A 14,260-nucleotide genomic window follows, 5' to 3' on the forward strand; every position below is an offset into this window, starting at 1 on the left:
CATAAGACTTTGTGGCTTTCTAATTTCTTTGCGTTAATTTGAGAGTGGGGGGTGTATGCGAGACTTGGCAAAGATTTCTAAGGTTTGAATCCTCTCTGGGGATAGTTTGCCTTTGAGTCAGATTAGAGGAATTTGAGGGTGCAGGGTGTGGCGCCACATGCCTGTAATCAAGCAGAGGCAAGAGTTCAAGGCCAGCGTCAGCTACTTTAGCAAGTTTGAAACCATCCTAGGCTATGTGAGACCCTATCTCAAAAACAACTCAAAACAAACAAACAAAAAGCCCAAGAAATTTTGAGTAAGAGGAATTTGTGTCCCTGTCAAAGTTAAAACACACGACCAGATCAGAGGTTTAGCCCTGCTAATGCTGTGACCTAAAACAGTTCCTCATGTTGGGGTGACCCCCAACCATAAAATTATTTTTGTTGCTACTTCTAACTGTAATTTTGCTACTGTTACATTCTGCAATGCAAATATCTGTGTTTTCTGATAGTCTCAGGTGACCCATGACCCATGTGAGAGGGTCATGACCTACAAGTTGAGAACCACTGCATTGACTGCTTGTGAGTGTCCCTAAGCTTCTTGTATTAACTGTTGAGGTGGTCTCACTTTGTAGCTCATACTGGCCTTGAACTTTGGGTCCTCACACCTTTGTCTCACAAGTGCTAGGATCACAGGTACATGCCCTCACGCCTAGCTGTTTCCCTTGTGTAGTGTGAGTGTGAAGAACCTTCACTGGCAGGATTATGGAGGTATGGAAGTGCGGACAGGCAGGTGCTGAGATCCAGGCAAAGATGATTTGTGTGTGTAAATATGGTTGATACCAGTAGTTAAGATTCTCAGATGCTCAGGAACCACCTCAGGTTGATGTGGGAAATTCTGGACCAGCTGAGCCTGGCGGTATATGCCTGTAATTCTAGCACCTAGGAGGTTGATCAGGAAGATCGTGACACTTAAGAGGCAGAGGCAGGCAGATCTCTGCATTCCAGAGCAGCCTGGTCAACATAGTGAGTTCTAGGCCTGTGTGGGTTACACAGAGTGACACCCTGTCTCAAACAAAAACAAAACCAAGTAGCAGCTAGGGAGCTAGCTCAGTAGGTAAAGTGCTTGCTATGTAAGTATGAGACCCTTTAGTTCAGTCTCTTGAACCCATGTGAAAAACTGAGCATGATCTGCTTGTACATTAAGCCGTGAGAAGGTGGAAGCAGGTGAATCTCTGGACTCACTGGCCAGCCAGCTAGTCTAGTTGGTGAGCTGCAGGTCCCAGTGATATTGATCTCTGGCACTTGACACTCACACACACACACACACACACACACACACACACACACACACATACACACACACACACACACACTCTATACCCCCCCACATAATGTACACCCCACATACACATTGTATACCCCATACACACAGTATATACACCCCACCCACACACACAGTGTATACACCCCTACACAGTGTATACCCCCAAAACATAGCATACACCTATCCAGACTATCAATAGCAAAATACAAATAGGTTCATTTGTGGGCAATCATGGACTTTCCTGCCTTTTGGTTAATGGTATTTTAGATCAGGATGAGGATTCAAGCTTGTTATAAGAACAGTAGTGACCTCTTTTGTCTGTTGTTTGGGGTTGTCTGATATAGTTTTGCTGCTTTTGTGCCAGGCTCTGAAATTAGGAGGAAAAACTGATCTGATTCTTGTTTGAAGTCTTAGCCTCTTTTTTTTTTATTTTTGCTCCGTCCAGTCTGACATCGTCTGCTCTACTGATTCTTTTTGTTTGTCACTCTCCAGGCAGCTATTTCGCCAGCCACTTCATCATGGGAGGAGAGAAGTTTGATTCCACACATCCAGAAGGTTACCTGTTTGGAGAGAACAGCGACCTGAACTTCCTGGGAAACAGGCCAGTGGCGGTAGGGGTATAATCTTTTTACTGACTGTGACGCTTGGGCTCAAGTGACCAGTTCCATCAGCCCTGTGACAAACAAGTTTGTTGGTGCAACAGGGGGTTTGAAGAACCAGGTGTGCCCATAGACTGGGGGAAGCCCAAGATAAGTTGTTGCAATCTGGGGGGGGGGGAAGGTGGGGGCCGAGTGTCAGAGCTGGAGCTTTCCTGAGGACCCATACTTTGCCATAGAGCCCCGGCCAGTGCCCTTGTTCGCCTTCCCTCATGGCACTTAGCGCCCAGCTCCTATTTGTTTGCCACCTCCTCTGTTTATTATCTGCCCTCCTCTTTTAGAAAGCAAGGGCTGTGTTTACTGTTGTGCACTAGACTAACAGAAAGCCGGGCACAAAACGATAAACCCTGGTCAGTGTTTGCTGAATGATGGAATGAAGCTCCCCTGGTTTCTGAGTTGCACAGAAGTGTGCACTTGGGAGGCCGAGGCGAGAGGGCTACTGTGCACCAAAGACCATCTTAGGCTACATCAGTGATTCTCAACCTGGGGGTCAAAGGACCCTTTTACAGGGTCCCCCTAAGACCACACTGTATCAGATATTTACTTTACAATATCACATTATAACATTATACAATATAACATTAGCAAAATTACAGTTATGAAGTAGCAATGAAAATAATTTTATGGTTGGGGTCACCACAACATGAGAAACTGTATTAAAGGGTCACAGCATTAGGAAGGTTGAGAACCAGTGGACTACATAATGAGATCCTGTCTCGAAACAGAAAACAAAATAGAATACACCTCTCCTCTTCCTCCTCTCCCTCCTCCTCCTCTTCATCCTCCTTCTTTTCTTGGTTTTTTGAGACAGGGTTTCTCTGTGTATCTTTGGCTGTCCTGGAACTCACAGAGATCCACTTGTCTCATGCCTCTGCCTCCCTAAGTGCTGGGATACACCTGGCTGAATACACCTTTCTTAGCCATTTGCTCCTCTCATTCCTCAAACCTTCTGCTGTCCTCTCTCGGAGTCCTGAGCAACAAGGGCCATAGGTACTGCCACTGCAACTGGCTTTGTAGCAGGAGCCTACAGAAGAGCTGCCAGTGGGGGCTGGAGAGATGGCTGTTCTTCCAGAAGACCCAAGTTCAATTCCCAGCAGTCACAGGGCAGCTCACAACTGTCTGTAATTTCAGTTCCAGGGGAACCTGACACCCTCCCACAATTTATATGCAGGTAAAACACCAATGCTCATAAAATAGATAAACAAATAGATAAATCTTGAGAAAACAAAACAAACAAAAACAGAGCAGTCAAGTTGCTCTTGAGTGGTCTCTGTGTGCTAAGGAAGCCCAGACACTGTTCTCCACATGAAGACCTCGCCGAAAGAGGACTCAGTGTTTCTGAACGCTGGAGAGTCAATCTACCATGATAGATAGGTGCTACATCTCCAGGCCTCAGAGGGTCATTTTATTTTATTGGTTTTTGAGACAGGGTCTCTGTTATGTAGCTGACTGTCTTGGAATTCATTGTGTAGACCAGGCTGGTCTCAAACTCACTGAGGTCCACCTGCCTCTGCCTCTAGAGTGCTGGGATTAAAAGTAGACTACTAAACCCAGCCTTTTTAAAAATATTTTATTTATTTATTATGTATACAATATTCTGCCTATGTGCTTGCCTGAAGGCCAGAAGAGGGCATCAGATATCATTTGAGATGGTTGTGAGCCACCATGTGGTTGCTGGGAATTGAACTCAGGACCTTTGGAAGAGCAGGCAATGCTCTTAACCGCTGAGCCACCTCTCCAACCCCTCCCCTTTTTTTATTGTTTCACTTGGTAGATCAGACTGTTCTGGAACTTATTTATATGGAATAGGGCACTCATGGCAATCTTTCCGCCTTGACCTCTTGAATGCAGGATTGGAAGCCTAAGTCTCTATGTCTACTTGTCTGGGACTTCCTATCACTCTCCTTTCATTAGAGAGAGACCTAAGGTTCTAAAAGTTGAGCAATGGTATTAGCTAGCATGTAGAACTGTGTCCTTTGTCCCGAGCCCTCTGCAGGTGTTTGATATAAATTTTTCTCACCATCTCATAAGTTAGTCTTCCTTCCTAAAATCAGTTCTTCCCGTTGCCTCTTACTGCCTCTGAAATTCTCTTGTCACAAACCCGCCAAGAGAGTGGGACAGATAAAACACACTTACGGAAAACGTTAGGGAAGAGTGAAGCTCCAGAGCTACTGAGTTCTGTAGGAACTGAGAGCGGAGGGAGTGCTATGGCGGATTTAAGGCTGCTGTGCAGAGGGACTGGGGTGGGGCTTTGAGAACTGACTGTTGACTGGGTGGGTGGGAAAAGGGTTCTTGCCTGGAGTGAACCACAAGTGTGTGTCTAAGGCATTCCTGTATTTGGAGACTTGACAAACATTTACCGAGGCCACCATGTGCCAGGTACCGTGTGGTATGTGCTGTAGACCCAGGCTGACGTGACTGCCCTTGTTCTTCCTGAAAAAAATAAGGGAGGCAGCCTATGGCAAAGACAGTGGAAGGGCGAGTGGGCTACGTTACCTGGGAGATTTTCATTCCCCAGGCTGTGGGGAGATTTTAAAGACTTTGAACTGGTGAGTGACTTGGAGAAATTATGTTTTTAGAAGGGCGCCCTGGTAATGGACTTTTGCTGAGCGTTACTTTTAGTATTTTTGAGACAGGGTTTCTCTGTGAAACAGTTTTGGCTGTCCTGAAACTCATCCTGAAGGCCACGCTGGCCTTGAACTCACAAAGATCCACCTGCTTCTGCTCCAACATTGTCTGGCTTAAGCTTTAATTTGAAAAGGTTGTGTTGTTGGCCGTGGAAGTTTTCATCTTTCCTGTCTTGGGTGACCCCTCTTCTTCTCTGTGCTACTGTTTCCATAGAACTAAGATAAAGGTGCAGCCAAACATGCTGCTGCACAGCTGACATTACAATCTTTAGAAGGTTTTCACGAATTCAATGTCAGTGTGGGATGAATGGCAAGTTCTAGGCCTGTCTAGGCCTGTCTGTGCTTCGTAAGAAACAAAACACACACACACACACACACCTATACCTGCTTCAAATTAGGTTATGATAGATGAGGACACTTCCTAACTCACCAAGTCAGTTTAGAAAATGAACTTGATGTCTGAATCAGCTTCCTTTTTTTTTTTTGTTTTCTTTCCTCAAATGTGAGGTGTGTGTGTGTGCGCGCGCACGCACGCGTGCACGCACATTTCAGTGACCTCTTCTGGCTATGAAGTTGACTTACAGGGCTGGAGGGATGGCTCAGTGATTAAGGGCAATGCCTGCTTTTCCAGAGGACCAGGGTTCAATTGTCAGCATCCACGTGACAGCTCACAACTGTCTGTAAGTCCATTTCAGAGGATCCGACACCCTTACACCAATGTGCATAAAAATAAATACATCTTTAAAAAAAAGATGACTTACAGTTAAGCAAAAGCTCCTTCATAAAGGCTAATGCATGATGGCATGGCATACTTTCCCAAAGATGAGTCACCTTGTTTACACCTCCGTGGAGGCCCCTGAATGACTGCGCTCCTTCTGAATTACTAGGTAGTAGCCTTGACCTTTAAGTATGAGGTCCCTCCCTGCCAGGGAGTATTGACATTGTTGTTCTTGTTGGTATGTTTTTGTAGCAGTCATTATAAAGTATGTTTGATACTGAACAGAAATTTTGTTTTTAATCATATTAAGTTGGGTGTGGGGGTCCATGTCTGTAAGCTGGCACTTAAGAGGCTGAGGTGGGAGGATGTCAAATTTGTGGCCAGTCTGGGCTACATATGGAGACACTTTCAAAAAAACTAACAGGCCAGCTATGATGTCTCACACCTGTAACTCCAGCACTTGGGATGCAGAGGCAGGAGAATTGTTGTGAGGCTAGACTGAGCTATAGTATGAGATATTGTCTGAGAAATAAAATAAAATAAAAATACTATACATCATGTGTTTTCTTTCTCTCCCAACATGACATTTGCTAATAATAATAATGACCCACATGTATTGAACCTTTCCTACCTCGTCAGGTTGGTGGTTCTTAGTACTGCATGTGTGTTATCTCATTTCGTCTTCAGCCTAATGAGAAAGGCACTCATTAGGACTGCCAAGCCTGTACAGGAGCCGTCAGAATCTGATCTCACTGTCTGCTTCAGAGCCCTCGCTCTCTTCTGTGTTTGTCATAAGGTCAGGTGTACCCAGTCCTTCCTGAGTCCTGGCCATGATCCGTTGGTGTGGGTTGGATCACCAAGAGCATCTGTGGGTTTGGTGGATCTCTAAAAGGATGAAGAATTGCCATGCCCTCCCAGAGCGAGTATGTGGTATGTAATTCCATCTGCTGAGCTGACCTCTGGGCTCTGCCATGGATGCTCTTTATGTTTGATTAGGGGACATCCTGAAACTGAGAGTAGACACGGAGCTTTAGTTCTGGAGAAATGACTTCTACTCTCAAGTGACAGGACTGGGTGTCAGCAGTGAGCGTCAGGTTACAGAGCAGAGGACAGCCTTTTAAAGCCATCCAGCAGCAGGGGCCAGAACCACTCCTCTTTCCCAGGGCGGGGGGGGGGGGGAGCGGGGCAGAGAAATGTGTTGAAATGAATCGTCATATTGAAATAGAAATACCACAGACCTCCTGGCTCCCGGGGTTTGTAGGATTTAACAGGTGTTTCCTGTCGTTTCCGAATGGGCAGCTGAAAAGCCTTCCCTCTGCCCGAGCTCGCTGTGGCTCTTACTGGAGTGCTAGTGATGGAACACTTAGAATACTTCACCAGGGCAGAATGTTAATCAATTCTTCAGGGTCGGATCTGAATGAATGAGAGGATGTGTCTACAAAAAGATGGCTGAAGAGAGTGGGAATCAAGATTTAAAGTCTTATTTTGATCTTGCCATGAAACCCTATGACCTTGGTAGGTCCCATATTGCTCACTCACAAAGTGGGGATGGTTCTGACTTTAGAGGGCTGTAATGCTGGGCAGACGCCTTCTGGCTGCTGGATGAAAAGCAGCCTGGAGCAGTGATAGCTGTCTTTGCAGCATTTCAGCCAGCTACTTACCAGCTGCTACTCACTGTGGGTGGATGGCCCATCCACTGTATTTTTACTTTGTTACTGGCTTGTTTTCACAGTGCTCCATATTAAACACATGGCCTCATGCACACGAAGCACTGAGCTGCACCGTAGCATATATATTAGGTTGAGGTACTGGTTGGATTTTTAAATTTTTTTTGTTGCTTGGTTTTGGCAGGGTCTTCCTGTGTAGCCCAGGCTGACCTCAAACTCAAGATACTCCTGCTTTATCTTTAAAGAGATGGGGTTACTAGTGTATTCCCAGCCTCTTCAGTGCCGCATTAAGTAATACCCAGGCTTCTGAAGGTCTCTGGGAACCACAGTGGAGCATCAGTAAAGACTATCCCTGCCTTGGAAAGTGCAGGTTGAGCAGGAGCTGCATCTTTGTTCCCTTATTTAAATTTGGTTTGCTGAGGGAAACTGTTAAAGCTCTAAGCTAGTCAGTTGGGGTTGCTGCTCTCTGCAACCCTCCCTTCTCTGTGCTGTTTGTAACCAGGAGTCCACACAATATTCCTCCTGTTTGTGCTGTTTGTAACCAGGAGTCCACACAATATTCCTCCTGTTTGTGGCAAAGCTGCTGCATTAGTCCAGCCCTGATAGTTCACACTGTGTTGTGTGCTCTGAAGTGGAGTCCATTTTGTAACTTCCTCCTCATGTGCTCTGCAGCAGGGGCAGTAAGAGCTAAGAAATGTATGTGCGTTTTGCTTCCCTTTCTTCTAGAGATGTGCCCAAAAGCTGTGCCAAATGCACCATCCACAAATTGTATGTTTTTATTAGCATGTGTGCAGGCGAATGCATCATTTTTCCTAGTTTTATAGTGCTGGGCCTGGAATCCGGGGTCAAGCCATTGCCAAGCAAATATTCTACCATGAGCTACACCTCCTGAGCAAGAACAAGGTTATTATTATTGTTATTATTAAAAGATAGTCTCTTATAACCCAGGCTGTCTTCAAACTTGCTGTGTAGCAGATGCTTGACCCCACCTTTTAAGTGCTGATTTTACAAGTGTGCCAGCGTGCCCAGCAGTGCCAACGTGCCCAGATAGAGACAAGGTTTACAAGTGTGCCAACGTCCCCAGCTAGAGACAGGGTTTACAAGTGTGCCAACGTCCCCAGCTAGAGACAAGGTTTACAAGTGTGCCAACGTCCCCAGCTAGAGACAAGGTTTACAAGTGTGCCAACGTCCCCAGCTAGAGACAAGGTTTACAAGTGTGCCAACGTGCCCAGCTAGAGACAAGGGTCCCCCCGCCCCTGTCTTTAAATCTTTTCTGCCAGCATGTCATGCACACATATGACAGTCAGAGGATAATTTTCAGGAGTTGGTTCTCTCCTTGCACTGTAGGTCCCAGGGATCAGATTCAGGTCATCAGACCTGTACATGTTGTCTTGCTGTGTTGCCTGGGCTGGCCTTTTACTTCTGAACTCAAGTAATTCCTGCCTCAATTTACTAGGGAGCTAAAACTATTGGATTTACTGAAGTGCCCACCTCAGACCAAGGTGTTTAAAGGAACTTACTTAGGTATATTAATTTGTGAAATAGGATTTTGCACAAAACAACATTGTGGGAGTGAGGTTGGGAGACAGGGAGAGAGGACTTTTCTGTCAGCCATTTGCTATTCCTGTAGAAAGCAGGGCTGAGTAAGCAGACTCTCCTCTGGCTGGGATGTGCTGAGTAAGTGCTATGGAGAGGAGACCAGTGCCCTGGCACAGAGAGTGGACCCAGTGTTCCAGATCAAGGGCATCTGAGAGAGGCACCACCTAGGGGCTTGAGCAGGATGTCCAGGGAGGAAGACCTGGGGAAGGCGTTGGAGGAAGAAGCAGAGCAGTCATAGTGCACTGGGGCTTCCAGAGCAGAGTAGTCTGTAAGGACTGGATTGCAGGATGCGGCTTAGAGCTGAAAAGACAATGGGCCCGTGTTTGAAGGGTTGTGACTACTGTACCAAGTGTGCTTTGCTCTGACAGGCTTTGTGAGTGGATTAAGGTGATGGTCAATGGTCAGTCACCAAGCCTCAGAGAGGCAGAAGGTAATTTATTTTAGGGCTTTTCCAGATGTGGTGACATACTAATCATACTAATCCTAGACTCGGATGGAGATGTCTGGGTCTATTTACTAGCGAACCTGAACCAGAGGACCCCCCCCCCCCCCCGCCACCGCCCAGATTCACTGGGCCTTTGAAGGTAGCTCGCTCCTGTAATCCTAACACAGGCAGAAGTCCAGAGCGGGAAGATTGCTGTGAGTTAGAGGCCAGCATGAGCTGCAGAATGAGACTTTGTTTCAAAAAACAAAACACACACAGGCACACAGGCACACAGGCACACAGGCTTTCCGGTTGGCTAATGTCAGTGAAATAGGATGTTGCATGCTTTGAAACATCAGGGAGTGAGTGTAGTTTTATCTGTCTAGCTCATAGACTTCAGGGTTTAGTTTTGTGAATTAAAATAATAGAAAGAGGTCACAGTGGAACCTGGATTTATGAGGAAAGGGAAGAAGCTAGGAATGAATTACTGGGGTGAATGAGGAACATGGCGTGTGCATGCTTGCTGTAAACCTAGTGCAGCCTTGACTGCAGGGATCTCAAGACCACTTAAAATTCCAAACATATTGTACTCACTGAAGAAGAAAGAAGAGAAGAAATTGTTTCTGACTTTTCTTCTTATGTTTGCATTGCTGGACATTAAACCCAGTCCTATTGAATGCTAAGCAAGTTCTCTACATCTGAGCTACACCTCCTGCCTTCTCTGTTCTTTTTTTTTTAAACATTTTTTTTGGCTTTTTGATCAAGTTTTCTCTGTGTAGCTCTGACTGTTAAGGAACTCACTCTGTAGTCCAGGCTGGCCTCGAAGTCAAAGATCCACCTATCTCTGCCCCCTGAGTACTGGAATTAAAAGCGTGTGTTACTACCACCTGGCAACTTTTAAGATATCTTTATTTTACATGCATGAGTGTTTTGCCTGCATGTGTGTATATGTGCCAAGTTCATATGTGCCCTTAGAGGGCAGAAGGCAGTGGTGGATGACCTGGCACTGAAGCCACAGACAGATGTAAGCCATTGTGTGAGTGCTGGGAACCGAACTCAGGTCCTCTGCAAGAATAAGTGCTCATAGCAAGTGAGCCATCTCATCAGCTCCTCCCAGTGGGTATTTAGTTGGAGATCAGTTAATATACATTCTGAGAGAACTCTGATGACATGCACCAAAACTCAGTGTGAAACTGAGTGTACATGACCAGTTACCCAAATAAGACCCCAAGTCTCAGCAGGAGGGAAGAGCACTCTGATGCATGGGAGCTGACGCTGATGATGACCCATAGGAGAGGCAGAACTGAGACTAGAGCAACAAGAGTATTCTTCTAGGCCCTCCCAGGAGATATAGCCAGCTGGGGAGTCTTCCTGACTTATGGCCTGTTCTGTGTAGAGACTTTTGAAGGCTTCCTCCAAAGACTTATCATATTTCCCATTTCTTCAAGGCCTGCCAGGGGATGTATTATTATTCAGATCCCTGGCATATTATTATTTTTATCCCTCTGGCATTAAAAAATATCCCTCCTCTCTTACTGATATATGAGCCTATGGTGGAGTGGCCAGGAAGGCAAATGGGGGCAGGTCTTATCAAATGTTACACTTATTCTGTAGTCATTAAGCAAAGAGGAGAAGGGTAAGGACAGGTACTTCCATTTTCAGGGATAGGGAGTAGCCCCCTTCACAAGCCCAGTGAATCTGGATATCTGGGATTTTCCAGTAAATACACCCAGACACCTCCCTCTCCTTCATACAGCAGACTTGTCTTCACTGAGAGACCACAGTGCTTAACGCTGCAGCCTTTCCCCTTTCATCTGCACTCCTCATCTGACTGTCTGTCTCTTGTAGCTCAGGCTAGCCTACAACTCATTTGAACTCCTGATCTTCTTGTTTCCACCTCCCAAGAGCAGAGATCATGGGTATGAACCATCATATCTATAACTTTATGCTGTGTCCTGCATGCAAGGTGGGCATTCTACTAATTAACTCCTCAGCCTCTCTTTGCTTTGGTTTTGAGCCAGGATTTTCTTGCATAGTTTAAGATGGCCTTAGGCTCCTTAGGCTCCTGCCTTAGGCTCCCAGGTTCTGGGATTACAGGTGTGCAGCCTAAATTCTGCTGCTCTGAAACACTGTTTTGTGCCTGCAGGAGATGATTGTGTTTCAGTGTTGCCAGAGAAGGCTTTCTGGATGTTAGAGTTGGATTTACATTGTTGATTGCCGTATCTGAGGTTGTCATTTTCTCCTTTTGATACATGATGTCTTCTGGGTTTTTTCTTTGTTTGTTTTGTTTTGTTTTTTGAGACAGGGTTTCTCTGTATAGTCCTGGCTGTCCAGGAATTTGCTTTATAGACCAGGCTGGCATTGAACTCATAGAGATCCATCTGTCTCTGCCTCCCAAGTACTGGCTTTAAAGGTGTGCACTACCATGGATGGCTTGCATGGATGGCTTCTAATAACCACCGTCAATTCTATGGTCTTGCTATAACCATCTCTCCTATACCTGCTGTCCCAGAGACATCAAACCAGCCATTGTATTAAAGGGCCACATGGCTCTTGTCTCCCTTCATCTTGCAGAAAAATTCACAGAATTCCAGGGACCATCTATCACACCCATGCCCTCACAGTGGCTCCACTTCACTGTCAGGTGGGTAATTCACCTCCAAAATCCAGTCTGTAGGAACCACTGCTGTTACGTTTTGTTCTGAGACAGTCTTGGTATACAGATCTGACTGGTTTTGAGCTTGGTGCTCCTCCTGCCTCGGCCTCCTCAGTGCTAGGATTCCAGTCTCACACCATGTCCAGGCAGGGTCTACCTGAGACTACAACTAGTTCCTGTCATCTTCCCTTAGTCTTTTCTCTTCGCATAGGCATAGGCCTGTGACCATTTCCTCTCCCAGTCCCGCCCCTGCCCCCCCCCCCCCCCGTGCATTGATTTTTAGACATCCTTAATCCCCGTACGGCCCTTTCAGCACCTCCAGGCACACACATGCGTGCAGGTGTGAGCTGCTGCGGTGACTACAAGGCCTCCTTTTAATACTCAGTTCTTCAGATTTCAGATCAGTGCTGAGAAGCACTGCTTAACTTCACATTTCCCACCAGTTCTCCAAACTACACTTCAAGAGTTAGAGTTAACCCCACACATCTGCTCTAGGATGTGAACTATGTATAAATAGTGTATTGCCTAGATTGGGGAATGGATAAGCAGTATAATTAAGGCTTCCAAAGCCCAGGCCAAGAATTTTCCTTATAAAAGATTTTGCTTAAAATTTGTAATAGCTGTAGTGTCATCTTCTGTTACTAATAGAAAGTAATATGCAGCTTACCCTGGGCTTGGTCTTCTGTCCGTCGCCTCTCTGTCCCTCTTTCACATTCTCATGCTTCTGAGCTTCAGTTTGTGTCAGCCCAGAGTTGTGCAGAACACTCAGGTGGTTTTTGCAGAGTTTGGTGAGACAACGTTCACTGGCCACAAAATAAGATAGTGTAAGCATCACACCAAGTCTCACAGGCAAGAGTGCACCACAGAAACTCGGCTTCTTGGTGTAGCAGAAATTTAATCTGAGGCTGGGTGTGGTGGCGCACGCCTTTAACCCTAGGACAAGGGAGGCAGGGGCAGGTGAATTTTTATGAGTTTGAGGCAAGCCTGATCATAGTTTATTCTAGGACTGCCAAGGCTATGTAGAGAGACTTGTTCCAAAAAAATGGGGGGAGGATTCATCTGTATTAGCTTCTAGCTAGCTACAGTAATGGATGTTTGATGTTTTCTTCAAGTTATTTGTTTATTTGGAGAAAGAATCTCTTGTAGCTTAGGTTTACCTTCATCTGCTGCTCTGCCTTATCCTCCCTATGGCTAGGATTACAAGTTCATACCACGTTTGTGGGGATTTTAGTGCCAAAGTTCATCTAAAAGGGCTGTAAACGTAACCATGTTTACAAGTGTACCACCATGGAAGACACCAGGCTATCTGTGTAGGAGCCTGAGAAGATGCTTTTGTCTTTTTAAGCTGCTTCGCAACTCACAGAAAGTTTCCTGCTTTCAGTGGAGCCTGCAGAGCCATCCCAGGCTGTAGGGAATTCTCTGCCTTCTCACCCATTAGACACTGGCCCTCCAGCTTCTCCTAATGTACTCCTCACAGATTAATGTGCAGCTCTGTGCCTAGCAAATGTGACCTTTGGCTGTTTGATTTAAACATTGGAAAGAATGTGTTTTGTCATCTGCAGAGAGCAAAACTATGAGGATGGGAAACAGGTCCCTGGCTGCCAGTGCCTAGGGCACAGGCGAGGAGTATGACTCAAGGTTGTTGGGGATTTGGAAATCTTGGTTTTATTTTTTTTGTTTGCTTGTCAACTTGACACAAGCTGGAGTTATCTGGGGAGTAGAACTTCTATTGAAAAAAAAAATGTCTTCATCACATGACTTCCCTCGGTCTGACAGTTGTAAGATGAAATAAACCTTTTCCTCCACAAACTGCTTTTGGTCATGGTTTTATCGCAGTAATAGGAACCCCAACTAAGACACTGTCTTTCTTTCTCTTCTGAAATAGAGTCTCTTACCATGTAGTTCTGGCTAGCCTGGACTCATAGAGCGTTGCCTGCCTCAGACTCCCATCTCAAGTGCTGGAATTCACTAGTGTTGGCACCCACTAGTGTTGGAATTTATATCTCTGCTGGAGATTTGCTTCTCAACCCCAGAGGCTAAATCCCAACATTATGGGGAAACCTACAATCTCTCCAGAGTAGCAAAGTGTTTTCTAACTGCATTTATGCCAGGTGCTCTGGAATGTATAGATAAGAGCTATCTAATTGCTTATATTTTATTTAATTGCTTATATTTCATTTGCATATTCTTTTAGGATTTAGTTTTTGTTATTTTTAATTGTGTGTATGTGTATGAGTATTTGCACATGTGTAGCAGCAGGCCGCTTGTTCATCCCGGCAGCCCAGAACCAAAATAATCACACAGAAACTATATTAGTTAAATCACTGCTTGGCCCATTAGCTCTAGCTTCTCATTGGCTCTTACATCTTAATTTAACCTATCTCCATTAATCTGTGTATCACCACGTGGCTGTGATTTACAGGGTAAAATTCCCAGCGTTTGTCTCTGGCAGGCTACATGGCTTCTCTCTGACTCCACCTTCTTTCTCCTAGCATTCAGCTTAGTTCCCTTCCCCCTCCCACTGCCTAGCTCTGTTCCTCTATAGCTCTGTTATAGGCCCAAAATAGTTTCTTTATTTATCAATGGTAATTACAGAATACAGAGGGAA

At 45.5% G+C, this 14,260-nt stretch overlaps 1 protein-coding gene and 1 long non-coding RNA gene across 3 annotated transcripts in view; one reads left to right on the forward strand and one right to left on the reverse strand.

The window, feature by feature from the left end:
• The window catches only part of Rnf157 (ring finger protein 157), an 88,688-nt gene that overhangs the window by 16,539 nt on the left and 57,889 nt on the right, over nucleotides 1-14,260 (forward strand). For both annotated transcript variants that reach the window (XM_048451942.3, XM_048451943.3), the window contains exon 2: nucleotides 1,798-1,916. In XM_048451942.3, coding sequence (XP_048307899.3) covers nucleotides 1,798-1,916 — 119 coding nt within the window. The remainder of the gene's footprint in view (nucleotides 1-1,797; nucleotides 1,917-14,260) is intronic.
• LOC148120748 (uncharacterized) lies at nucleotides 1,701-12,560 on the reverse strand. The gene is made up of 2 exons (XR_015738712.1): nucleotides 12,320-12,560; nucleotides 1,701-1,865 (listed from the first exon to the last, which is right to left on the reverse strand). It is a non-coding gene; the product is annotated as an uncharacterized LOC148120748 (long non-coding RNA).

This window comes from Myodes glareolus, chromosome 9, assembly GCF_982192425.1.
Source record: "Myodes glareolus chromosome 9, mMyoGla1.1, whole genome shotgun sequence".
Lineage (NCBI taxonomy): Eukaryota > Metazoa > Chordata > Mammalia > Rodentia > Cricetidae > Myodes > Myodes glareolus.